The sequence below is a fragment of the Culex pipiens genome, chromosome 2, assembly GCF_016801865.2.
Source record: "Culex pipiens pallens isolate TS chromosome 2, TS_CPP_V2, whole genome shotgun sequence".
Lineage (NCBI taxonomy): Eukaryota > Metazoa > Arthropoda > Insecta > Diptera > Culicidae > Culex > Culex pipiens.
The window spans coordinates 9,640,027-9,665,635 of NC_068938.1; the positions used below are offsets into that span (position 1 = coordinate 9,640,027).

At 37.0% G+C, this 25,609-nt stretch overlaps 2 protein-coding genes across 4 annotated transcripts in view; both read right to left on the reverse strand.

Annotated features, from left to right (window-relative positions):
- The window catches only part of LOC120418713 (uncharacterized), a 406,326-nt gene that overhangs the window by 28,416 nt on the left and 352,301 nt on the right, over window positions 1-25,609 (reverse strand). The gene's annotated exons all lie outside the window — the stretch shown is intronic.
- On the reverse strand, window positions 1,206-22,998 carry LOC120418711 (mitochondrial uncoupling protein 4). 3 transcript variants are annotated; one of them, XM_039581182.2, is made up of 5 exons: window positions 22,094-22,998; window positions 7,528-7,799; window positions 3,108-3,217; window positions 2,549-3,034; window positions 1,206-2,490 (listed from the first exon to the last, which is right to left on the reverse strand). In XM_039581182.2, the coding sequence occupies exons 2-5, from the start codon at window positions 7,720-7,722 to the stop codon at window positions 2,316-2,318; spliced, it is 966 nt and encodes a 321-aa protein (XP_039437116.1). In that variant the 5' UTR covers window positions 7,723-7,799; window positions 22,094-22,998; the 3' UTR covers window positions 1,206-2,315. The 3 variants fall into 3 exon arrangements, with proteins under 3 accessions (XP_039437116.1, XP_039437113.1, XP_039437114.1); XM_039581179.2 differs by lacking the exon at window positions 22,094-22,998 and adding an exon at window positions 21,797-21,947; XM_039581180.2 differs by lacking the exon at window positions 22,094-22,998 and adding an exon at window positions 7,880-8,030.

Genomic DNA, 25,609 nt, shown 5'->3' on the forward strand with positions numbered 1-25,609 from the left:
TGGATGAAAATTGAATTGATATAATTGAATTTGTTTAAAAGTATTCGAGAAATTACAGTTTAAGAAGATTAAATATGAATAAAATATTGTTTAATTTCAACCACTTTTACACTATGAACATTTTTTTAATCTAATTAATTTTTTAGGCCATATAACAATATAACTAAAATCATACCATAAATGCAACCATGAAACATAATTAAAAAAACAACTTCGTATCATATAAAATTTACCCAAAGAATGCAACCATGTTTCAAAAACTCGCTTCAAAAAACATTGAGTTGTGATTTCATGAAATAGTGTTTCAATTTAAATAGCGCTAGAGATTAGGCAAATTCAATGGTTGTATATTTATTCACAAGTTGAAAATACTTGTTCTGGAATGATAAATGATGATAACATTTGTCTCAGCTATTGTATTTATTAAAAGCAATTTAATTGTTGTGGAGCATAGATTTTCACTGTCCAAACACTTTGATTTAAAAAAATACTTCTCAGCAAAAAATACTAATATTTTTTTGGTATGGTACGATTTGAGAGACACCATAAAAAATTAGAAAATTAATATATTTTCTCAAAGTTGCATGATTTTTACAAGCAGTCAAACCATTAATTGATCTTCACACTCATTTTGACCATTAAATTTGCTGTTCTATACAATTCTGTTGCAAATTATTAATCAGAAACAGGATCAGAATAATTTTCGAAAAATTTCAAATTTCCCGGGAATTCCCGGGAAATATGTTGCAAATTTCCCGTTTCCCAGAATTTTGAAACCCCGGAAAATTGGACGCTCTACAACCTGCAGACCAAACCGTAAGAAAGAAGAGTTTTTCATATTTTTTTGCATTTTGTCCCATACAAACTTCACCTTTGAGTGTCAACGGCCGATTTTGCTCACATTTGGCCCAGAGTCCTAAAATAGCTAAAAAAAAATCAGTTTGTGGAGAGAGGATTTGAAAAAAATACCCATATTATGGGCACCCAGACAGAAGGATATTTGTTTAGTTTTCGATAAGCATATACGAAGGTGGGTCTCCGACCTTTTTGTGTAAAGTTAATTTTTAGAGCAGGGTTATATCGTTACCTCAGTGAGGAAAGCAAAATAAGATAAATACATGAGTTTTGATGAAAATTCTGATTAAAGAAATTGTGTTATAGAGGATTGACATTGACTTCTTCACTAGAAAGGAAAACGCATTCAGTTTATTTTTCAACCCATGAATCAGTTTATTTCTTCAAATACGAGTTTATTACAACACCATGTTCCTCCCGAATATCGGCACACGCACACAAGCTTACACAACTGCGTTTCCTCCGTACATCTAGTTAATTATGCTTCTTTTTTTACTCTTAACTCTATATAGAACTTGTACACTACCTACTTAGCAATTTGTATAACTCTTCTCAGGATCGGGGGCTTCGAACTTTCTCCAGTCAGTGGGGTTTTTTTTCGGGGGGCTTCCATTAAGCAGTCTACAGGGTTTTGTTTAAGGTATTTCCAGTACAAAGTATTTTGAGTGGATAGTATGTAACATGGTAAAATTTGGTATTGTCACAAATGGGTAGTTTGTATAGTTAATGTATATTTTTTGAAATTCAGTGTAGAACAAGGCGTGATTATATTTCCTTACGTTAAGGACACATATTTTAAGACCGGAAATTAACCGAAGAGTAACTTTGTTAAGGACTTAATATTTTTAAATCTGAAAGTATCAAGATAAGGTTGAGGATCAAACGAAATTGCGTCCCTGAGATAATTCGTCTCGCATTTCTGAGGCAAAGTTTGGATGACATTCTAGTGACGCTGCTTTGATGATTTCGATGAAGATATTGTTGGAGACTTAAACTCAACAGGTTGAATCAGGTTTTGCTGAAGGTGTGTGCTTAAACCTAACGGCTACGACTAAATCACAGATCAAAAATTATAGTCCTTCTCCAACCTCGGGTGGATATGTCTCAAACTGTGATTTTGTTTTTCCTTCCTTTCTTGACAGAGAGTGATGCATTGCGGGATTTGACTTAGTATCGGAGAAAGAACATAATATTTCGTAATTATTCAGCGAAAACATAAAGATGGCACTCTTTTCGACGTCGACGTGTGAGTTTAGCTTAAGTTGAGTGGCATTTGTTGCTAAGAAAGTTTGAAGCTTTGTGCAAAGTAGAATAATTTGTGCCTTTTCTTCTCTATCCGGGTTGCGAATCTCGAAACAACTACGACATGAACTCTAAGTATTACGCAAGTGCGGCAACAGAAGTTGGCGAGTCTGTTTCGAAAACGGGGTTAAATCTTACAAAATTTAGGGATATTTCGTCTAATACCCTCCGGCACCGAGACTAGAGCGGATCTGCTCGAACGAAAGCCAAAACGTGAGCGACCACGGCGCCATCCGGATCCAAACCGGAAGGAATCCTTTGTACAGCGCAAAGAATCCCTCCTTGCCGATCGTTTGCTGCAGACAGTCGATCGCGCCCTTGTAGAGAAGTCCACTGAAAAGAGATGATCAATTTAAAACTTTTAACATAACCTCTTCAAGGAATCACTCACTTTCCGTGTAAATCGGTCGGTTGGTTCATCACCCTCGTCTTGACCACATCCGCCGGCGTTCCCATCGTGGCCGCCACCAGCCCCGCACAGATCGACGAAATCACGTGCACCATGTGGCAATCCGGCAACCCCGTCCGCTTCATCACGATGTGCTTCACCGTATCGTACGTGGTCAAATCGCCCAAATTCACCAGCGCCGCTCGCTGCACGTTCGGAATGCTGCCCTTCCACAACCCGGCGATTCCACCGCGGGCCACAATCTCCCGGAACGCGTGGGCCGCCCCGTGAACCCTCGGTTCCAACCCCATCAGCCGCCGCTTGCCCTCCATCTGGATGTGCACCTTGACCAAATCGGCCGGCGAAGCCAACCACTGGGCCAGCCCACCGGCCCCAACTCCGGCCACCGCCGATTTCCACAGCGCAAAGTCGTTGTTGCCGTTGCGGAGCTTGCGCCGGAGACCGTCGTACGTTACGATGCGGACGCCACTAGAAGATGGAAAAACACCGAAATTAGAGCGTGCTAAATAAATTGTAAATATTATCTAAAGCGCCGAGTTACCTGTAAACAACGTGTCGATACAGTGCCGGAGTGACACCCTGCCACAGCTTGAGGGCGCCCTCTTCGCGGATAATGCCGCTGGCGGTCGCGAGCATTCCGCGGTATTTGGTCTGAAATCAAAAGTGGTGATAATTAACAGATTGAATTAAGCATGTGCTAAAACGGTACACAGTAAAAAATAATGTAAATTTGGAAGCTGTAATTTTGGAAGGTTGAATATTACCTCTTTTATGATGAAATTTTACCTCAACTTACCTGGGATTACACCAGAAAAGTGGGAAAATTACACATTTCCAGAGGTAAAATTACACCTTTTTTCTAACATTAAAGATGTACCCCTTCCCAGATGTAATATTACCATGATTTTTTTTTCTGTGTAGCTTCAAGATACTGTCTACCGCTTTCAGGATTGTTTCAACAAGATTTGGAGGTATTATTCCGAAAGTACAGTAGAACAGACTTTTTTTTACTTATGTCCTGTATTTCAATTCCTATTCAAAATATGTTATTTTTTTTTCAAGATCTGCATAAGAGCATGGCCGGCGCCGTTATTCAACACACGGAAATAAAATCAATTCCCGAAATCGTGAATTGTTGTTCATAAAATGGGTGACAGATAATTAAAACAGTTTTTAAAATTTAAATAAATTGAGATTTTTTAAACTTATTTCTTAATTTGTAAAGGAGTTATCTCAGAAAAATTAAAAATAAAATAAAAACATAGAAGCTTAGAAATTTAAAGGTATCCGAAAATCAAAAACATTAATGTATATTAAAATGTTTAAAAAAATGAGAAACTAAAGATTCTTAAAATATTTTTGAAGTTCCAGATTTTCGTTTATTTTTTTAATTTTAAAATTTATTTTTGAAGCGTTAGAAATGTTATATTTTTAGCGTAAGTTTTTTCCAATTTTATTTCTTTATTTTTTATAGACATTTTGTAAATATTGGAAACCAAGGAAATTAAAAAAAATAAACAGATGTAATATTCTAAAACATAAATTGCAAATGTATCAAATTAAAACAAATTATAGATTGATACTACCAGTTGTCGTTTATCTTCGAATGTCGTCTTCAAAGTAACAGATTAAACATACTGAACATATTGAAGAAAACTTAGCACATGAAACAAATAAAACTAAACAAATGAAACAAATGAAACAAATGAAACAAATGAAACAAATGAAACAAATGAAACAAATGAAACAAATGAAACAAATGAAACAAATGAAACAAATGAAACAAATGAAACAAATGAAAAAATGAAAAAAAAAACAAATCAAACGTACTCAGCATAATGAACCAATCTAGAGATTTTTTTAGTTCTTTAAGTTATGGAACTTTGCAGGCATATAACATCACTCAATTAAGAAAAATAACAAAAAAGAAAGAAGAAGGGTAGGAGTTTACAAAAAAAACAAACAAATTTCGTGCTTTTAAAAAAATGACAGTTAAATCCTTTATACATTATTACAGTCAGTGATGGAATAATCATCATGAAAAGAAAATCTTTGGATGTTCTTCATGAGAAAAAATCCAAATGGAGCATGGCTCTCCTCTCTCGCGCACGAAAGATCGGTAAAAAGAATCTAAAAAAATCATCACTACTACACTTGCAAGTGTAACGGCACACGTCGAAAAATGACCTGTCACATTTTGTAGATGGACATTGTGTGTAAACAAAGTGAAATAAATATTTTTGAGTGGTGCTAACAAGGAAATTCACAAAAAATCATCAGCAGATTGATTTTCTTGGAGAATTTCGGGAGCGATTTTCTGTTGCGTGATTTTCCTCCTCTCTCTTTCGCGGGTGAAAAAAGTTCGGAAGCGAAATTGATTTTCTCGCGATTATTGCATCCCTGATTACAGTTGAGTTGGAGGATTTTATTTATATTTTTTTGGCTCATAATTTTTAAGGACCTGTGTATGGCCAAAGAAGTCATTTTGTGCCATCAGTTCACTTATACAAGTCTCCGTATAATTTGAACAGCTGTCTACACAAAATGGCACTTCTAAATTTTCGAAAATCTGTATCTTTTGAAGGAATTTTCTGATCGATTAGGTGTCTTGGGCAAAGTTGTAGGTATTGAAGAGGACTAATTCTTCAATATTTTGTAGACGAAATTTTAGAAATTTTTCTTAAGGCCGTTGCAAATATTTGCAATGATTGATAGTTTGCGACAAACTCGCAAACAAAGCAAAATGTATGAAGGCTGACGTTTCTGCAAACAAATACAGTCAAACATTGAAAGCCTGTTTGTCAAAGTGTGATACCTCCTATGTTGCCATATCTCAAAAACTATGCAGTATATCAAAATGTCTGAAATTGCAAATCCGATTTTACTTGAAAAAGCGGATTTTGGCACATTGTTCGTTCGTAAAAAAGTTAATGTAGAAATCGGCAATATTTCTTCCGTGTGCTTATTTTTTTCTGAACAGTCTTCTTGGTCTACTACTTTGCCGAAGTCACCAAATCGATTTAAAAATTCATTCAAAAGGTTCATGGGCCCACAAGGTCTCCACAAAATTTGAGTCAAAAATAAATCTCCAGGAATGAAAATGCATTAAAATGATCGAGTTCGTAGAGAATTGCTCATTTCAAATCAGATTTTGCGTCTTATGTAGTTTAAAAATGTTTTTCGACCTTTGTCCCAAAGTTTTCTAAAAAAATGATTTTTCGAAAAAAAAAAACATTTATGTTTCATTATTGTTAACTGTACCTAGGGGAAATTTTCGTAGGTTTGGTAGGACATTAGGGTGGTTCCTGCCACATCAGGGTAGGCCAAAATGACAATTTTGACGATATTAGCAAAAAATAATAATAATAATAATTCTAGCAAAACAACGTAATTGGAACATCTACTGACATGAGCAGGATAGACTCTTTGTTTACATTTCGACATTGGCCCATTTACATTGTTTTGCTTGAATTATGACCATTTTGGGCACAAAATCCAAGACCAAATTTGGGGAACTTTTTCTTGACCCTAAGAAAAACGTTGAATTGGCGAGGTTCATTAAAGTTTAATAAAAATGACTTTGAGACAAGCCGTGCTCACAAAGTTAATCCTAATAAAAAATCGATGGCCGAAATTCCAGATAAATGCTCAGAAGTTTTTTTCAAATACTTAACAAATTTTAATCTAAATTTAATAGAAGACGTTTTATCAGAGTTCAGACTAATTATTTTAACGATTTAATAGCATAGGTTTTTTGTTTTTGTTTTTGATCAAACCCCTTTTCAAAGTGGAAAAAAGGGGTCGCGCTGTGGCCAGAGAAGTTGGGCCATCAGTCGTTTGATCGTTCGAAATGTGAATCGACGCGCGAGAACCCGTTAAAAAGTGGTAGACAGGTCTAGAAATCATTGAAAAAAGAGGTTGCGGTGTGGTCAGAGACGTTGGACGGAGTGTGGATCGACGCGTAAGAACCCGCGAGACGTAGTGGAAGTTTCGTGAATTCATTGAAATAGAGATTCGCATCGTCATTTGTGAGATTAATTTCTGCTTACAAGCCGGTTGTTTGCGCTCTTGTCGGTAAAAAATCGTGAAGTTTTTTTTTATTGAGCAGCACTATTTGGAATTTTCGTGATATTATAGTATGAACGGCACGTCGCCGAACAAAACGTTAATTATAATTACATTTCGTTCTGAAGCCCTTCCCAAAGCATCGTTGTTCGGATGGCACGCCGGCGGTAAGAAGTAATAATACGCGATTGATAAGTCCTTCTCATAGCGTCGTAGCTCGGAAGGCAACGATTGTTTCACTTTCTGGTCATATCATCTACCAAGATGAATCCTGACCTTCCCTTTCCTTCCCCTACTAACACAATTCCCCCACTTCCCGTGATGCTTGAAGGAGATGCTGTGGATTCAACGGTCTCATGCTGTGTCAACAGGTATAGAGCGACAAACTCTGTGTCTGATGAGTCTGCAACTTCAACTATCGGACTAACATTCCTACCTTTGTTGAACTGCATCTCCTTGGGGGGGCGCCGGTATTGACTTAAAGCAGAGATCTTCAGGGGTTATACAGTGAGGATGATTAGCTCCCACTATTCATCTGTTGGTTCATTGTGTAACTTCAGCTGATCCGTCAATAACGGAGTAGCAGCTCATTGGCAGTCAACCATGCTCATGCTCATGCTCATCAAACCCCTTTTCAAAGTTATCATACAAGAAAAGTGAAAAAAGTGATAACAACATAATCTGATGTTACTGTTTTGAGTTCACGCAAAGCTTGTGTTGTGTAATTTGTACCGATAAAACGAGCACATGGGAGAATTGATAAGAATACAATCCGAGGTGAGCTTGATATGCTATTCAGCAAAATCCCAGCGATTCGTTCTTAATCGCAACACAATATGCTCTTTACAAAAATAACCCCACTCATGTTTTGTAATCCTTGTAACCACAACACTCACCTTTTTAAGTCCTCCCGCCGCGGCCGTTGCCGCCGCTTCACCCTGAATCTGGAGGCGCGTTTTGGTAAGGTCCAGCGGGTAGGTCACCGTTTCGGCGATACTGGCGGCAAACACCGAAATCAAATACGTGCACCAGAACGAGTCCGCGTAGTGGTACTTGACCGGACGCATCTCGGTCCGCGTGGTCTGCTGCATCGTGGCTGTGTCCCCCACGGGTTGGCCGGTGCCACTAGCGGAAGTTGGTCCTACTTCCGGAACGGAAGGTGCGTCAGCTGGAAGGAATCGAGAAAAAGAATTGGAATTAGATTTGCGTAGATTTGAGAGCGCGCGCGCGGGAAGAAATCTTTTTAACCTTCGCGAGTGAAATTCATTATCACGACTGACTGACGACCTGCGACTGATACGGGACGTCGTCGCCGTAACAGCGTCTTCTTCCAGACTGACTGAGCCTCTGTTGTTCGGCTCAAAACAGCTGAGCTGACGACGTTCGGAGAATGATGGACACTCTCGCGAGAACGCGAATGGCGCGAGTAGATTGATTTATAATCACATTTTTTTTCTTCTTGCCTTGCCTTCAACTCCTCTCTTATTCGAGTGAGTGCGATAAGAAATGGGCTCGATCTGGTTCGGCCTCTATGAATAACCTATCAGTTTGCGATACACGTTAAACTGGGTGGTGGTGGTGGGTAGACCGTTTTTGCAATTAAGCTTCCACCAATCAAACGCATCACCATGAAACGGTGAAGGATTTGATGAGTTCAGGTGTATCGCGCGCGTCAAGCCTACACGTGCCAGCAGCAGAAGCAATTCGTCGTTTTGGTGTGACGCGATGAAGCAGACTTCGTCAATTTGAGGCGATGTACATACCATGAACCTTTCAACCCTATAATTCCCATTTTGAGATTTATTTAGGTTTTTTTGTTAAGCAAAAAATGACAATACTTGAACAATTATTATTTTAAGGGAATTTAATGCTTATTTCAAAACCATCTTCAAATACTATTTTTTTGATGAATTCATTTAAATCCAAGGCACTAAAAAGTGCGTAGAATTCCATTTATTTGCATTTATTTAAATAACATGCTTAATAATTAATTTGAACAGCAATATGGCCCATACATAAATATTGTGATCATTTCAGACTATTCTATTTCGTTTTGTTCTTAAATTTTCTATAATAATGTTTGCCGATTTTGCCAAACAGTGACAATGACGTTTTATCCCCGTTAAAAGAAATCGATCAATAGTGTATTAACATGCAAAGAGTGTGTCTAATGAATATGTTACTTGCATCCTAATACGAGCTGCATCGACGAATTCGTTCGTGGTTTGTTAGAACTGATTTGACTCGAAAGCATAAGACATTTGACAGACTTGTTACACACAGTTTCATGAATACTGAAAAAAGTCGAAATACGATTAATCAAAGTACATAGTTTTGTTTACAAAATTTAAGCTAAACTAACATTTTAAAAAGAGTTCCTCAAACGCATTTCAATTGAAGGGTGAAACCGGATGAGACGAAATAACTCGATTCTGGCTCGTGTCGTCGTGTGCCCAAAAGGTGCAATGAAAGGGCACCGGGCTCGGCAGCCGGTGCTGCCCATCGTGACTGTTGGGTTTTTTTTTTGATTGCTCGCTTCCGAGAATGTCTTCGCTCAGTATCCGGCGCTGGTTCTGATTCTGACGGTCTAAATTTAGCTGGAAACTAGACAAACTGCTTTCCGTTTCCGGTTGGAATTTTCCGTTTCGAAGAGTTTTGAAGAAAGTTTTTAAATCGTTCAAGATTTTCTTCTAAGGCTTGAACAAACATTCTAGAAATAAATGAGAATTGTTAATAAATCAACTAACCATCAAAATGTTAACTAATTGTAAGACTTATTTTTCAACGCTTAATAGATAAATAAAAAAAGTTATGTGACAGCAAATAATGTTTTAATCTCAACTTTAAAATTTAGAATGTTTTTTTTTTTATTTTTCTTTATCTCTTCTTCTTGAAGATATCGTTGATCGAACATTGACGATATCGTCGATCGAACATTAGAGCTGAGTGTGTAATGTTCATGGCCAAAAATACTGTACTGATACGTCCTTTTCAGTATCAATTTGAGTGCTGAAATCTTGACCTTTTCGAAACGCTTTTGGAGTTTGAGATTTATCTTGACGGCAAATTACATTTCAGCAGGGAAACAAACGTTTCATTAGAAAAAATCCAATTCTAATGGTGTTTTACAGAATAGCAAAAAATGTTGAATTTATCTTGTTGCAAAACTTTTTTTTTAGCATACGTCGTATGCGCATGATATATGAATCATTAAAGCGTCCAAATTTCCCGGGTTTTGAAAAAAATTTTTTTTTTGGAATCCCGGGAATTCCCGGGATCCCGGGAAATTTATGAAACAGTCATAAAATCTATGTTTTATTATATTTGTTATGTTTTCCAAGCTTATAATCATAGAATTATCTCAATCCTATTAATTAATGATAATCTACTCTTCAATCTTAGAGAATTAAAATAAGTTTTTTATATTCTTTGTTGTGATTTGGATTTGGATTATATAAACAAATTTCTTTTTTATGTAACATGATCAGGAAAGCTTGAAAAATTTATTTGAAAATATCTTTAAAAAACAAGAGGCTACAACAAACAAAATGACTACAGTCAATGTAAAATTTTAGATAAGTTTTTATAAGTTTTGAATTTGAGTCAGCGTCTTTTGAATTGATTTTTTTCCATGTGATAAATAAATTCACCGTTGAAAATAAAAAAAATAAAAATTTTACTTATTGATACTTGTATTTAAAAGTTCAATTTTACAAAAAAAAACTTTTGCAAAAAACATATTTTACAAATTATCTTTAAGTTCTAGGAAAAAAAAAACAGGAATACAGTCTGAATAAGTTAGTAGATTTTAGAGCAAAACATTTAAAAATCGGTGTTCTGTGAAATTGTTTTGTTCTGTTCCTGTTTTAACCAAGGGAATGGTGGAAAGAGAGGAATCACAAATCCGTATAAATAATTTCAAGATTTTTCAGGTGTAAACCGAAAACGCGATCAAAAATTAAAGTGGAAGAATAAGGTTTTTAACTGCTTACTTAATTGTCGGTGTACAGGACGCCGCACTGTTTAATCATTTTCTGACGTCCATTCAATTTTGCAGTCCAAACCCAGTCATTGAATTGGAAAAATAAAATCTTTTTCAAATTTTCTTTTGTTGATTTTTGTGCACCTACGTCGAAGACCAAGATTGTTTACTTTTTGCTCTTTGGTCTGACAGTCTTGGTCTGACAGATTTGGTCTGTCAGCTTTATCATGGATTTTGGTCTAAGGCTTTCTAGGCCCAGTGAAAAAAATATAATTTAACTCAAAAATGACGAACTCCTCGTCACAGTGTCCTGATGCAAACAATGATCGAGCTGTAGCTGTCACAGCCCTGCGAAGTATGTTGTTTGACATATCGGGCAGCCAGTCAAAAAAAACCAGCTAGAAGTCGCCTGACAAAAAACTTTTGCTAGAAAGAGATAGGAAACCTGATGCAAACAAACGTCCAGCTGTCATGTAAACATATTTTCAATGTGTTGGTAAATTTGTGACTAGAAAGCCTTCTGGTCTAGGCGAGGGATAGGACACAGCACCTTCCTTGTTTTTTACCAAAGTTATTCAAAACATCATGCAAAAAATGGCTAAATAAGTGTCTTGATTCGTTTCATTTGTTCTGATTTGCCCCACGTGGCAGAGTTTGATGGAAAATAATTTGATTTGATTTTTATTTTAAATCATAAATATACCTAGATATCTCAATCTTTGTTTAAAGCGCTAGGCATTTTGCAGATCGGTAAACTACAATTTCAACAGTTTTCCCTAATGCACCAAATCATGCTGATATATGCCGAATACAAGTTATAATGCTTTAAAATTATTATCTGTTCAACTGTTCATCTATTTCCACAACCAAATCTAAATTTCCAGACTAAAAATGGTTTTTTTTTAAATTTCGGGAATTCCCAGGACAAATTATGAAAAATCCCGGGATTCTGGAATTCCCGGTTTTGGAAAAAATCCCCGGAATTCCAGGGATGGACGCACTACGAATCATGCTTAGAAATCTTCTATTTACAACTTGTTGGATAAACTATATTTCAGAGTCGGACACGGATGGAAAAAAAATCACCGTTCAACCCGAAAAAATATTGAAAAATGATGCTTTCCGATATTAATGCTGAAATCGATTTAATTTCCATTTTGTTATTTCTGGAATAGAAAAGCAGGCCGTTTTGTCGTTCGAGAATGACAGGAAAAGTAAGTAGTTCAACGACGGAATTGCAATAAAAAAAATAATATATTTTTCATGTATTTAGTGCATCGTACACTGTAGCTTTTTTGTCCTCTAAAACACATCATAGAGGGTAAAGTTTGTAACTTTTTTGAACATTTTTAAGGCTTTTTTAACGTTTTTTGTTCTTTCCCTGCTCAGTTCATTCTCCCCGGTTGAATTAGCTAACTGTTAAAAGGCACCCCATATCTAAACTTAGGTAGGGGGAGAGGGGGTAATATGCACCCCCTAAGGGAAAACTGTGATTTCTCAACCATAACATCAATTCTGTGGAAGAATTTTGTTAAATGTTCTAAAACAACTCTTATTCTTCTTCATCCATGTGAAAAATGTCTTGAAAACCAACAAATTTGTTTAAAAATGCAAAATTTCTAAAAACATTTTTGATTCATTCCAAACAATCATGCGGGGCAATATGCACCCCAACATTGGGGCAAAATGCACTACAACAACGGGGCAAAATGCACCACAACAATGGGGCAAAATGTACCGGGTAAAATCAGTTTTACTAGTCACCGCTAGATGACACCGCTGTTTTTACAAAGGAGCATCACATTGCTGCATTTTGCCACGACCACGCTTATTACATACAACTCAATTAAAAATACATTTTTTAATGTTTTTGGGCTCATCATTCTATAGAATAATGAAGATTATGGCTAAAACTATATAAATCAATACTTACAGTATCAATAAATGCCTTTGATATTGTCCAAACATCATATTAAAAGTTGAAAAAATTAAATCGAAACACAACATTTTAAAGTTTTGTAAATAACTTTGGCTGTTTTTATCTTACCATGCTCAAACTTTATCAGCATAGTTTTACTATGTTAAGCTTTCAATTTCTATGATTTTTTCCCTGGAAAATTCTTCCCAATACCGAGAAATGCTGGGGGTGCATTTTGCCCCGGGGGTGCATATTACCCCCTAAATTACTGCACTGATTTTTTTTGCCAAAACAACCCAATAAATGAAACAAAATTCACGAAGTGTCTTTAATAAAATCAATAATAATAACAATAATATAATGAAAAATCGGACAAAATATGACTGTTATTTTTCGATTTTTTGTCATCCACAATCTGTCCTCAGATTTAAGCCAATTTGTTAAAATATTGATTTTTTTGTCATATTTTTCGTTTCTATGTAGAATAATCATAAAAAAACCCAATTTATACAAAAATCGTTTTTTTTTAAAGAAAAAATACTCCTGAGATTTTTTAGCGTTTATAGTGCTTGATCTCCCCTTTGGAATGCAACTAAAATAAAAAATAACTTTCTAGAAGAGAAAAAAAATCCTCAAAATATTCGTGGAAAGTTACATTTTATAAAACACTCTAATTGTGAACGACCCTAATTTTCAACCAAGCTAAAAGTTACCCCTTCTCATTTGCAACAACTTCTCTGAAAGCTCCAAAACCAAATAAAGTGTCCACTTTATTTAGCGAACATCACTGTGTATTGGGTTGTTCAGCTAAAAAATGGCTCCAAAAATGTTCCGATGTGATCTGGGAATATGCAATCCAAGATGGCGACAAATCAATGCCTTTGTGTTCTCTTATGCTAACGGGATTGGAATCCCTGCAAGCTTAAACCAAAAGAGCACAGAAGCATTGAAATATAGAAGTGGTGAAATACTATTTGATTATAAACTGTAACAAATCAAATATTAATTATTTGGGATCACTCATATATATTTTTCCGTGATTCGATTTTCTGAATGTTTAATTTCGACTCTATTTGATATTTTAATAAAAATATTCTTCTACCGCCCGAAATCAGAAGCTTAACCGTTACAAGCCTGATTTTTTTTTATATATTTTAAACATGCTTTGTATTTTGAGAAAATTGGTTTGTAGGACCACATAAAAACGATAGACTACTGAAATTAATTAGTTTTTGCTTCGTCTAATACTCTCGTCACCTGATATTTCAATTAACCCAGTATAACAAAACCACTTCCATTACGTAACCTCACACTCATATAAACTTCCATCCCAAAGAGCACAACACTAACATACCACCACGTGTTCCACTGTTTACAAGCTGAGCTACTATCAAGAGACTAGAAGCCTAGGAACTAGACACCCAACCAGCTGTGGAACGACGAACGGTGACAACAACGTCCTCGACCTTGCAGTGGCTGTGTCGCATGTTTTCCTTGAAAGCCCGCGCGCCAATACAACAAACAAGAGCATGCAATCAATATCCACATGTGATGTACTCTCTGGTTGTCTCTAGTTCTAGTAATACCAGTACAGCATCCAACAATGCTAAGTCCGTAAAAAAGACATGTTTGCGGACTTGCGACCCCACAAAGAATTGCGTCTTAAATTTCACCCCAGAAAACCCCCATCGGACCATGCTCTTCTGTTTTTGCTCTGATAGTAGCACGAGGTTATTTTTGGCCGTAAAACCTCGTATTATCGACTGATTGTGTGCTGGCGCTTAGTGTACATTACGTTCGTATTTTTCCCTCGCTTTTGTACGTTCGTACCCCAGGTTCATTCAAGCAGGCAAAAAAGTTTGTTTTTGTGTGGCGCTGGGGAGGGACCACGTCAAGCTCGATACCAAACATAAGCTCCTCGCTGGCGATGACGCGGAACCGGCTTGGGACGAGCCCCCAGTTTTGTGTGCTTGACGTTTCTTAGGGTAAGGTTACTTATTTTCAAAATGGTAAAATCAGTAATTTACTAACTAACCTTATTGTTAGACAAAAAGCAATTTTCAAAATAAATCCAAAGTTAATTAAAAGATTCAATACCATGCCGGTTTTACACAATGAAGCAAATAATGTCCTTTTTGTGTCGCCCCCAATCGATGGTCTTTGTGGAGCAAAAAGAGTGAGATAGGGAAGAGGAGGCATTTACGTCATAATGCTTCGAGCATATTGGTTTATTGGTCATTGATTGTGTTAACGACAAACTCAGCGGTAGCAGTTGGTGAGCTTCGAGCAAATTGGTTTGACCTAGAGAAGAAGAAGCAGAAAAGGACAGCAAAGTAGGCGGAAGTTGGGAACTTTGAAAGGAGGTAGGACGCAGGACGCTACCTCGTGCTTTGTTATTGTCTGGTTTTGTTTGGGATTATGGCCTGTTGGTAGGTACAAGTATAGTGCTTGATTCATAGACAGTGACGGGTAATCAATGTGGGGTAATTTGAGTGAGCTTTGAATTATTTGGGACGGATTTGTTGGTAGAAGATTGAATTTGCATACATTGTTGCAGAGTAGTTTCCTTTATTTTGTTCAAACATATTTTTCAACTGAACAATTCTTGAGAAATGCGCCATTTTTTCGTATTATTGTTGTTTTGTTTTTTTATTGAATGACATTTTGGTTTTGTAGTTTTTCCATACAGTTTGTGCAAAATGGGCATGTGAATATTAGAAAATTTGTATCTTCAAAAAGTATTTTCTATTCGATGTGGTGTTTCCTTCAAAGTTGTAAGATATGTTTTATGCTATGTTTAGGAATTTCCAAAAAATATGTACACGGAAAAAAATATTTGACTTTTTATTACTAAATTTTGGATTCCAAAATAAATATTTTTAAATTTTCGATTTTTTTAATATGTGTTGAAAACGCATCTTATGCGCTGAAGTGCAAAATATGATACCCGAATTCTGAAGATTTTCAGAAAACATATGTACACGTAAAAAAAAACTATTTGACTTTTTATTACTAAATTTAGGATCCCCAAAATGCGTATTTTTAAATTTTCGATTTTTTTTTCATATGTGTTAGGGGACTAAAAAGGCATCTTACTGACGATTTTAAAAACATATTGTCAAAATCAATTTTTTTATCGAAAATGACTTTATTATTATTTTGTTAAATGCACCGTTTTCAAGACATTTTTAAGGCAAAAATTCACAAAAAAAACAATTATTGCAATTTTTAGTCGATGGCTTTGTTGATGAGATACATTCTCTTGAAGCTTGATTTTTTATGAAAAAAAGAATATTTCTCGGTGTCAACTAATTTGCCATAATTTTTAAACTGAAGAAATTTTGGAAACTGGGTTTGATTTTTATTGTAAACAATGAAATTTTTGAGAAATTTTCTGCTCTTTTCTATAAAAATAATTTCGAAGTTTTAAAATCAAGATTAATTTTTATAAGGGTCACTTGTTTCGAACATTTTCAATACCTGAGCTAGATTTTGAAATTTCGAAAATTTTGTCATGGCAAACTAGCTACAAACCGAAAAGTGTCAAACCTCTGATGGTTTAGTGTACCGGAATACCGACATAATTTAAATAGATAGATAATAGAAATAGAAAAAGTCTCGGGTGAGTTTTCAAAAAGCCGTAAGAGCCATTGGTAATCAAAGCCTTTTTCGCATCGGTATTCGACCTACTTACAATAAACCAATTACAAAAATGCTTGAGATTGTTCATCTACACGTCCTTCAAGTGTCCTAAATTAAAAACAAATGAAATATTGTTTCATTTTGAAGAAAAACGAAAATTAGTGTCGGAGGTCACGGTGGATCAAGAGCTTCAAATTGGAAATCTTGGTTATGTTTGTAGAAAATTTGGATAGAAAAATATTCTAATTTAATGAAATAGATTCAACTTCAGATGCTTCATGAAAAGTTCTTTGTCATATTGGTGAGGTGTAATATAAACCTCCTTTTTTTTATTTGGTTAGGCCGATGCAAATATTTAAAAAAGTTTTTGTCCTGGCCGAGGTCAAGGGGGGGGGGGGGGCAAAAAAATAAAAAAATATAAAAATTTAAATAACAAGCCATAATCTTCAAATTTAAATGAAAAAAGTGTTTTAAAATGCATTTTACACTAGTTCAGTTGTTTTGCAATCATTAGTTTTCAAAGAATCAAAGATCTGACAAAAACAAAAATTGTATCGAAAAAAAAGATTTTGTATCGAACATTTTCAAAAAATCTTAAGATTTTTTAATAAACCCAAGCATGCTGAAAATGATTTTAAACGCAGGAGAATGTATTTTAATTTGATTTCAGCTGGTTGCAATTGAAATTTTGAAGTTTATTGTAAAAATATTTTTTTTGCCTCCTGATTTTTTGGGCCAATTTTGAAGGGGGGGGGGGGGGGGGGGGTGACAAAAACTTTTAAAAATATTTGTACCAGCCTTATTGCAGGTTATAAAATGATTTTTAATCGCTTTTTTATCTCTTTTTAACAAATGGGAAAGCTATACAAAATTACTGACATGTTTTGACTTGGAAAATATAGTGAAGTTGTCAAAACAGGCATGTTGTCAAAATCGGGAAATTCGTTGTAAGCGTATATTCAAGATCATAAAAAAACGCAACGTTAACCTCTTCGTTTTCAAGGTTAAGGGGTTATCCATATATTATTAAAGAAAATATTTTACATATAACATTATATTTATTTATTTTTTCTCAGCTTGTATCCAAATTCAGCTTTGTTCGCGAAAAAGATATTATTTTCTGATGACGTTACGTAACTTTAGAATGACTCCAAGTTTTGTAAATTAAACTTACTATTTAAAATATAAAAAAAGAATATAATCAATTCTACTACAATTTCCTCCAAAATATTTAGGAGATTAATAATATCAAAATTTGGGTGTTAAACAATGCTTCAAAACTGATCTGTCACTGATTGGGGCTGCTCGATATTTGAAACAACTTTCTGACAGCGATCATTTCCGAACATGAAATTTGATCGCTGACACACGCGTCTATCGTGCTCGTCATTGCTTAGCAACGGTCGGTGAACGTAAACACAAAGACGAGACGAACGAAAAGTGAGCACCACTTAAGCAGCCGCCCGAATTTCGTAAGCACTGATTGAATACCAGCACGTGTAGAACCATTTTGAATTTTGACATAGGACTATGTCTCTACTTACTATATTGGGGGGCCAGTTCAGAAATTCGATCCAAAGCGTCACATTTAAGCGTTAAAAAAGGGGACATTTTGAACGCTTATATCTTTTTTCCCTGTGAATCAATCCAGACGGTTGGACCACCAATCGAAAGAGGAAGACTTCAGCTATTGTTTAACTACATAGATAGTCTGACTAAACATAGTTAAAGCACTTAAAACATGCAATCAAAATGAGTAATTTTTCAGTACAAATCGGACAGATGACCAATCAGAGCGAGCGTATGCATTCGAGGCCGCGCCCCTTTTGTACCGTTCTCCGGCTGTGCCGCTATTTAAGCAGAAAATTTCGCAAAAGCAAGTCACTTTGGAACGAGCACTCGAACTGTGCACGTCGGGCCGGCACGGAGCAGCAGCAGCAGCGGCCAATAGAAGAAGAGGACCAGCAACCAGAAGGAAGAACCACCGGCAGCAGAAGGAGGAAATTCGAGCGAAGCGGACCGTTGGAAGTCGCTATGATGCGGCGGTTCTCATGAAAAATGGCCAATTCGACAGTGGTGGAAAAAACCTGGAGTGGCCGGTGCCCTCGAAGCAGGTTCCCTCGGGACGGAGGGGGGGCGGGGGGGGGGACATTTACAGAAACATACGAGTTGTGGCAATATGAGTATCAAAATTCATGGTTTTTGATACTGAACATAATAATGGCCATTTCGACAGTAGTGGCCACAACCTGGAGTGGCCGGTGCCCTCAAAGAAGGTTCCCCCGGGGCCTGGGGGGACATTTACAGAAACATACGAGTTGTGGCAATATGAGTATCAAAATTCATGGTTTTTGATACTGAACATAATAATGGCCATTTCGACAGTAGTGGCCACAACCTGGAGTGGCCGGTGCCCTCAAAGAAGGTTCCCCCGGGGCCTGGGGGGACATTTACAGAAACATACGAGTTGTGGCAATATGGGTATCAAAATTCATGGTTTTTGATACTGAACATAATAATGGCCATTTCGACAGTAGTGGCCACAACCTGGAGTGGCCGGTGCCCTCAAAGAAGGTTCCCTCGGGGCGTGGGGGGACATTTACAGAAACATACGAGTTGTGGCAATATGAGTATCAAAATTCATGGTTTTTGATACTGAACATAATAATGGCCATTTCGACAGTAGTGGCCACAACCTGGAGTGGCCGGTGCCCTCAAAGAAGGTTCCCCCGGGGCCTGGGGGGACAATTACAGAAACATACGAGTTGTGGCAGTATGGGTATCAAAATTCATGGTTTTTGATACTGAACATAATAATGGCCATTTCGACAGTAGTGGCCACTACCTGGAGTGGCCGGTGCCCTCAAAGAAGGTTCCCTCGGGGCGTGGGGGGACATTTACAGAAACATACGAGTTGTGGCAATATGGGTATCAAAATTCATGGTTTTTGATACTGAACATAATAATGGCCATTTCGACAGTAGTGGCCACAACCTGGAGTGGCCGGTGCCCTCAAAGAAGGTTCCCCCGGGGCCTGGGGGGACATTTACAGAAACATACGAGTTGTGGCAATATGGGTATCAAAATTCATGGTTTTTGATACTGAACATAATAATGGCCATTTCGACAGTAGTGGCCACAACCTGGAGTGGCCGGTGCCCTCAAAGAAGGTTCCCCCGGGGCCTGGGGGGACATTTACAGAAACATACGAGTTGTGGCAGTATGAGTATCAAAATTCATGGTTTTTGATACTGAACATAATAATGGCCATTTCGACAGTAGTGGCCACAACCTGGAGTGGCCGGTGCCCTCAAAGAAAGTTCCCTCGGGGCCCGGAGGTTTTTTTTACAGAACCATACGAGTTGTGGCAATATTGGTATCAAAATTCATGGTTTTTGATACTGTACATGAAAATTGACATTCCGACAGTAGTGGCCACAACCTTGAGTGACCGGTGCCCTCAAAGAAGGTTCCCCCGGGGCCTGGGGGGACATTTACAGAAACATACGAGTTGTGGCAGTATGGGTATCAAAATTCATGGTTTTTGATACTGAACATAATAATTGCCATTTCGACAGTAGTGGCCACTACCTGGAGTGGCCGGTGCCCTCAAAGAAGGTTCCCTCGGGGCGTGGGGGGACATTTACAGAAACATACGAGTTGTGGCAGTATGGGTATCAAAATTCATGGTTTTTGATACTGAACATAATAATGGCCATTTCGACAGTAGTGGCCACTACCTGGAGTGGCCGGTGCCCTCAAAGAAGGTTCCCCCGGGACCTGGGGGGACATTTACAGAAACATACGAGTTGTGGCAGTATGGGTATCAAAATTCATGGTTTTTGATACTGAACATAATAATTGCCATTTCGACAGTAGTGGCCACTACCTGGAGTGGCCGGTGCCCTCAAAGAAGGTTCCCTCGGGGCGTGGGGGGACATTTACAGAAACATACGAGTTGTGGCAATATGGGTATCAAAATTCATGGTTTTTGATACTGAACATAATAATGGCCATTTCGACAGTAGTGGCCACAACCTGGAGTGGCCGGTGCCCTCAAAGAAGGTTCCCCCGGGGCCTGGGGGGACATTTACAGAAACATACGAGTTGTGGCAATATGAGTATCAAAATTCATGGTTTTTGATACTGAACATAATAATGGCCATTTCGACAGTAGTGGCCACAACCTGGAGTGGCCGGTGCCCTCAAAGAAGGTTCCCCCGGGGCCTGGGGGGACATTTACAGAAACATACGAGTTGTGGCAATATGGGTATCAAAATTCATGGTTTTTGATACTGAACATAATAATGGCCATTTCGACAGTAGTGGCCACAACCTGGAGTGGCCGGTGCCCTCAAAGAAGGTTCCCCCGGGGCCTGGGGGGACATTTACAGAAACATACGAGTTGTGGCAATATGGGTATCAAAATTCATGGTTTTTGATACTGAACATAATAATGGCCATTTCGACAGTAGTGGCCACAACCTGGAGTGGCCGGTGCCCTCAAAGAAGGTTCCCTCGGGGCCCGGAGGTTTTTTTACAGAACCATACGAGTTGTGGCAATATTGGTATCAAAATTCATGGTTTTTGATACTGTACATGAAAATTGACATTCCGACAGTAGTGGCCACAACCTTGAGTGACCGGTGATCTCAAAGCAGGTTTCCCCGGGGCCCGGAGGGTCTTTAACAGAACCATACGAGTTGTGGCAATATGGGTATCAAAATTCATGGTTTTTGATACTGAACATGAAAATTGACATTTCGACCGTAGTGGCCACAACCTGGAGTTGCCGGTGCCCTCATGGAAGGTTCACCTTGGGAGAACATTTATTACAATTTTGCCGACAAATCTATGAAACAAAATAAAATAATCTTATTTCAGATTTCACTAGCAATCCAAAAACACATTCAAATTGTTTGGTCCTATGTCTTTCGGTTATGTCTCTGACATACCATCTTGAACTTTTTTTTGACAGTAGAGTTAATGTAACTATGTCTGAAAACTCATAAATATTTTTTTCACTTTTCTACTTTGAGAGAGACAACAACTGTGCTCAAATTAAAAATCACTTGATTTAAGGTTAGTCCCGTACAGTCATCACATTGACTCGAATAGACCTTATAGATTTACATGGCCCAAATATTAGTTGAGTTAGCTAAAAGTTGTGATTCTGTTCGCTAATAATATTGCATTTTTCTTGACCAAAATTTTCCTTTCCTTTACTTCTAACTTGATTGGGTTACTACTCTTCTTCATATCTTAACCAGAACAATGCTATTTCTAGTCCACCAAAAAGCATCAATAATTACCACCCAATCACATGCCAGCTGCTGCTGCTGCAAGTTTCAAACTACATTCACGAGAATCTGCACAAGCGCTATTTTAGGATGCGCATCCCTTTGCCAAACAAGCGGATGCGTTCTAAATATAATCTCACACTACCAACCAACTAGTCTAGCCCCATGCACTTTGGCTGCCAACTTTTACTTTCCTCTACAAAACCGTACGCGAACACCGTGATGATACAATGTTTTGACCTGCAGCTTTTGCATAACTTGAACGGGTGCGTGCTCGTATTGTAATGTAGTTTGTAACAGCTTTTGACCTTCCTTGAACTCACGTTGCTTCGTCGCTGCCGCTGCCTGCATTGCTTGACGATTTTCTGTAATCTTTTGTAACGCCTTAAATATTAGAACCCTTTCCGACGAGGGAACACTTGGTCTAGCGAGATCAACCCACTCCGAGATGTTCACCGATGCTAATCTACCTCGTAACTGATTCGATTCGCCAATAGATGCAAGCCCGAGCATGAGCCAGCAAGCAGCAAAGTTAGGCGGAACTTGTTTATAAATAAAGAAGACCTTCACCTTCAACCGCGTGTCGCTAGAGTACTTAGACAGTATATAGGGTGGCTTACCTTAGGGACGCTGTTGAAGAAGACGCCGCGTTCTGGGGACGTCGTCAGCTGTCTTAACTCTTCCTGGGATGTCGAAGAATGCACAACTTGTTTTGGCGTGAATCGAGGTCGCTTTCCGGTGCGTCGTAGGCTCAGGCTGTTGAAGTCTTGCTGGTTTGTGGTCGGTGGGTAGACAGAAGCAGTCGAGTGTCGAGTATTGATGACGACGATGATGGTGATAGTAGCCGCTGTAGTACTACTATAGCCGTACACCAGCACTGGTAGTGTAGATGTGTGGTTGGGTGTTTGACGATGACGGTATTGGGCCTACGACTGGAGCTATTTCTCCGCATTTAAGCAATGAGGCCACGGAACATGATTATGTAATGGACCACCAACAACAACTACTACAACACCAGCTAACCAGGTGAACCAGGTCGACTTTCTGCGTTGCGATCTGGACCACGGAATTCATTCGAAGTCTGCCTCGGCCAAACTCCTGAACCTCCCCGCAAAGAACTCAACAGGAACAAACAAAATTAAAGCCAACAAAAAAACAGAAATGGTATTGCACTCCTTCCTGGTACTTCCCCTTAACACCACCAACTTAAGCCCTCCTCGCACAAAGAGGCCTTAAATGTAGTCTATTAAAAAGCTTTTTCTCAAATTAATGATGAGCACGTATTGTTCGCTTATTGCCATCTTATGTGGCCCGTCGACGTAGCTAGACAGTTTCACGTTAATTTTAATAAACTAGTTTCGCCGAGAAAAATCCCAAAAACACTCGGTTCTATGTTTTTTTTTGCTTGTAAGAGATCTTCCACACAACACACTATGGAGCTGAGCTGGTGAACATGGCCGGGGAGGGGTGTTTAGAGAAAACGACAACACGGAACTGCACTGGCGATGCACCTTCGATCAAAGACTGCGACGAACTGTGTGTGTTGGCTAGGGACAACTGACAGCTGTGTTGTGATGGTAGGAAAAGGGAGGGATGTGCCTGGGTGGCAGCTGATGGGAGGTAGTTGAGGCCAGGCAAAATAAAAACCGATGAAAGTGGGTTGCTGAATGCAGCGTGGTGGAATTTGTTAGGTGTGGTGAGTTTGTAGACCAGACATTTGAAAAATATGAAAAAACTTAAATATTTTAGTGCAGTTTTGATATTTTTCAAGATGATTTACAGAATTTGGCTGTGAACGTTCATATAATTTTTATTAATTGTTTTGCTTCCAGTATTTAGGATGTGTAAAAATGTATTATTTAAGGGTACACATCAAGTAAGTTGTTGTCTTCTTCTTTCGAAGTTGTCAAACTTACGGACCCAATCCTGAACAAGTCTGAATTATAAAAATAGTGAAACTTTGTTGTACATTATTCCGTAGACATTCCTTTAGGGGATGAATTAAACATTATATCTAAAGTTAACGTAGTTTTGAAGATACTAAAAAGTTTGTAATATAATTCTTGGTGAAAAAGCTATTATTGATGTGCTCCGTTAACTATTTTACTATCATTTACATAAAATTAAAATAATGCCATTGTAATTAGGCCGCTGCAAACATTTTTCAAAGTTTATTTGCAAAAATTATTTACAACGGCCTTATTGAAGAATGGAAAAATATTGTTTCTTAAAAAAACAAATTTTACCAAAAACCTTACATGTTATATGGTTTTATTTCCAATTTAAAAATTTCTTTGGAGTTTGTTTTTTTGTTATATTCCACGTATCCACATATTTTCGGTTGCTATATAAAATTGAAACTTTTATTGAAAGCCATTGTACAATCGGTTGGAACCAGTGTGGAATATGTTAAATAATGTTGTTTTGTGTTTAAAAACGATAATTCATCTACTATCATGATACTGTCAATAACATAGGAATCTTCATACAATATTGAAAGCTGTTCATATGAAGTTGCTTTGAAAATATTCAAAAATTGGTACCTTAAAAACGAATGTCTTCCGATTAATTCTGTATTTAGGACATTTTTTTCATTTTTCACTTGAATATAAAATTGCGTAAAATAATCAAATTTGGATGTTATCATTTACTGAAACTGTCTTTAAGGATTTAACACAAGATGCATTTTTATTTTGAAAAAAATCTAATTTTTTTGAAAACGTATAAAATGAAGTCTTTATTCTCAAATGATATTGCCATTGTAAATTTTGTTTCAAGTTTTGGCCTACCCCTCTTCAAAAGTGCTTTGAAAAATCAGATGCAAAAAAAAGGTCGCAAAAAAAAAATTACATTGAAAAAAACTTGTATAATCGGTAGTAAACTGTTTAGGTAACATTGACTAACCATTAATTCTAATTCTGCATTTCAATCAAATAGAGCATTTTAAAGCTTTTCACACATTTTGAATTTTGGGACCACAGATCGGAAAAGACGTGGAACTTAGAGGGAACAATATGTTCGTATATTCATTGGTATTTTGCTAATTTGTAACAGAGGCATAACTAGAATGTTATGAAAAGCATTTTGTGATACTTTTTGCCTTATTGGTTCAAACACATTCATATAAAATAAAAATGATAAAATGATGCGTTTGTTTATTGTGCTAATTGAATTCAAAAATAGGTTTATCTAAAATACGGAAAACTATGTACATTTGCAATTTTGAATTTTTAAATTAGTTTCGCTTAAGCTAATAAATATTATAACATACTTAACAGAAACAAATCAAAAGCCAAGTTTCTTTAGTCTATTACACAATGTCAAACATGGTTTTACAAAAAAAAAAAAAAGGAAATGTTAAGAAAAAAAAAGGAATTCATTTAGGAGAAGTTTTATTAATTATAACTAGGGGAAATTCTCGTATGTTTGGCAGGTTAAGCACTCGCTCTTAACTCCATCAAATTTGCTGATTTTCACTATTTAAACAACTAATTTGGCAAAACTTTTCATAGAAACTTGCTTGCTCACTTCTTATTGAGCTATTTATCACTCGATTTCAGTTGAAACCGCTTTTAACTAGCTTTAATTGAATGTCAAAGTTCTGACCTGTTATAGTTATAGTATTTTTCCGGTTTGCCCGGTCTAATTCTCGACTTTTTGTCGGTTTTCATGTTTTCACCGAAGTACACCGTTTTCAAGTTATATGCATTATCAGAAAAAAAAATCTTGAAAAATGTTCATTTTTTGTGCAATTTATAAATAATTTTGAAGGAATTTTCCTACAACTCTTATACCGTTTTCCATTTTCAAGTTTTATGCATTTTTGATAACTTTTTTTTCGAAAAATGTATTTTTTTGCGATAATAAAGACTATATGAAGAAAAAGCACACGTGCCATAAGTATTTTAGAAAAACTGAACAAAAATATCCCACTTTTCTTTTTTTTGCTTTGTTGTACGGTGTTGGTACTGAGATACGCAGCCTCTTGATTGGTTAAAATTTTGCGTAAAACAAATTTTCTCAGTGTCATCTAAAAACCATAAGTTTTCAATTTTCGATACCTCGGAAACTTTTGGTTCAATTTTTAGTGTTATCAAATGAAGTTCTGTGATTTTTTTTTCTCCTTTTTGCCTTAT

Excerpts from the sequence above, each read along its gene's own strand:
- LOC120418711 (XM_039581179.2), bottom strand. The coding sequence starts at position 21,824 with ATGCAGGCAGCGGCAGCGACGAAGCAAC. Across the intron at positions 3,035-3,107 it reads TATCGACACGTTGTTTACAG|TGGCGTCCGCATCGTAACGT; the intron begins GTAACTCGGCGC and ends TCCATCTTCTAG. Across the intron at positions 2,491-2,548 it reads CCGACCGATTTACACGGAAA|TGGACTTCTCTACAAGGGCG; the intron begins GTGAGTGATTCC and ends ATCTCTTTTCAG.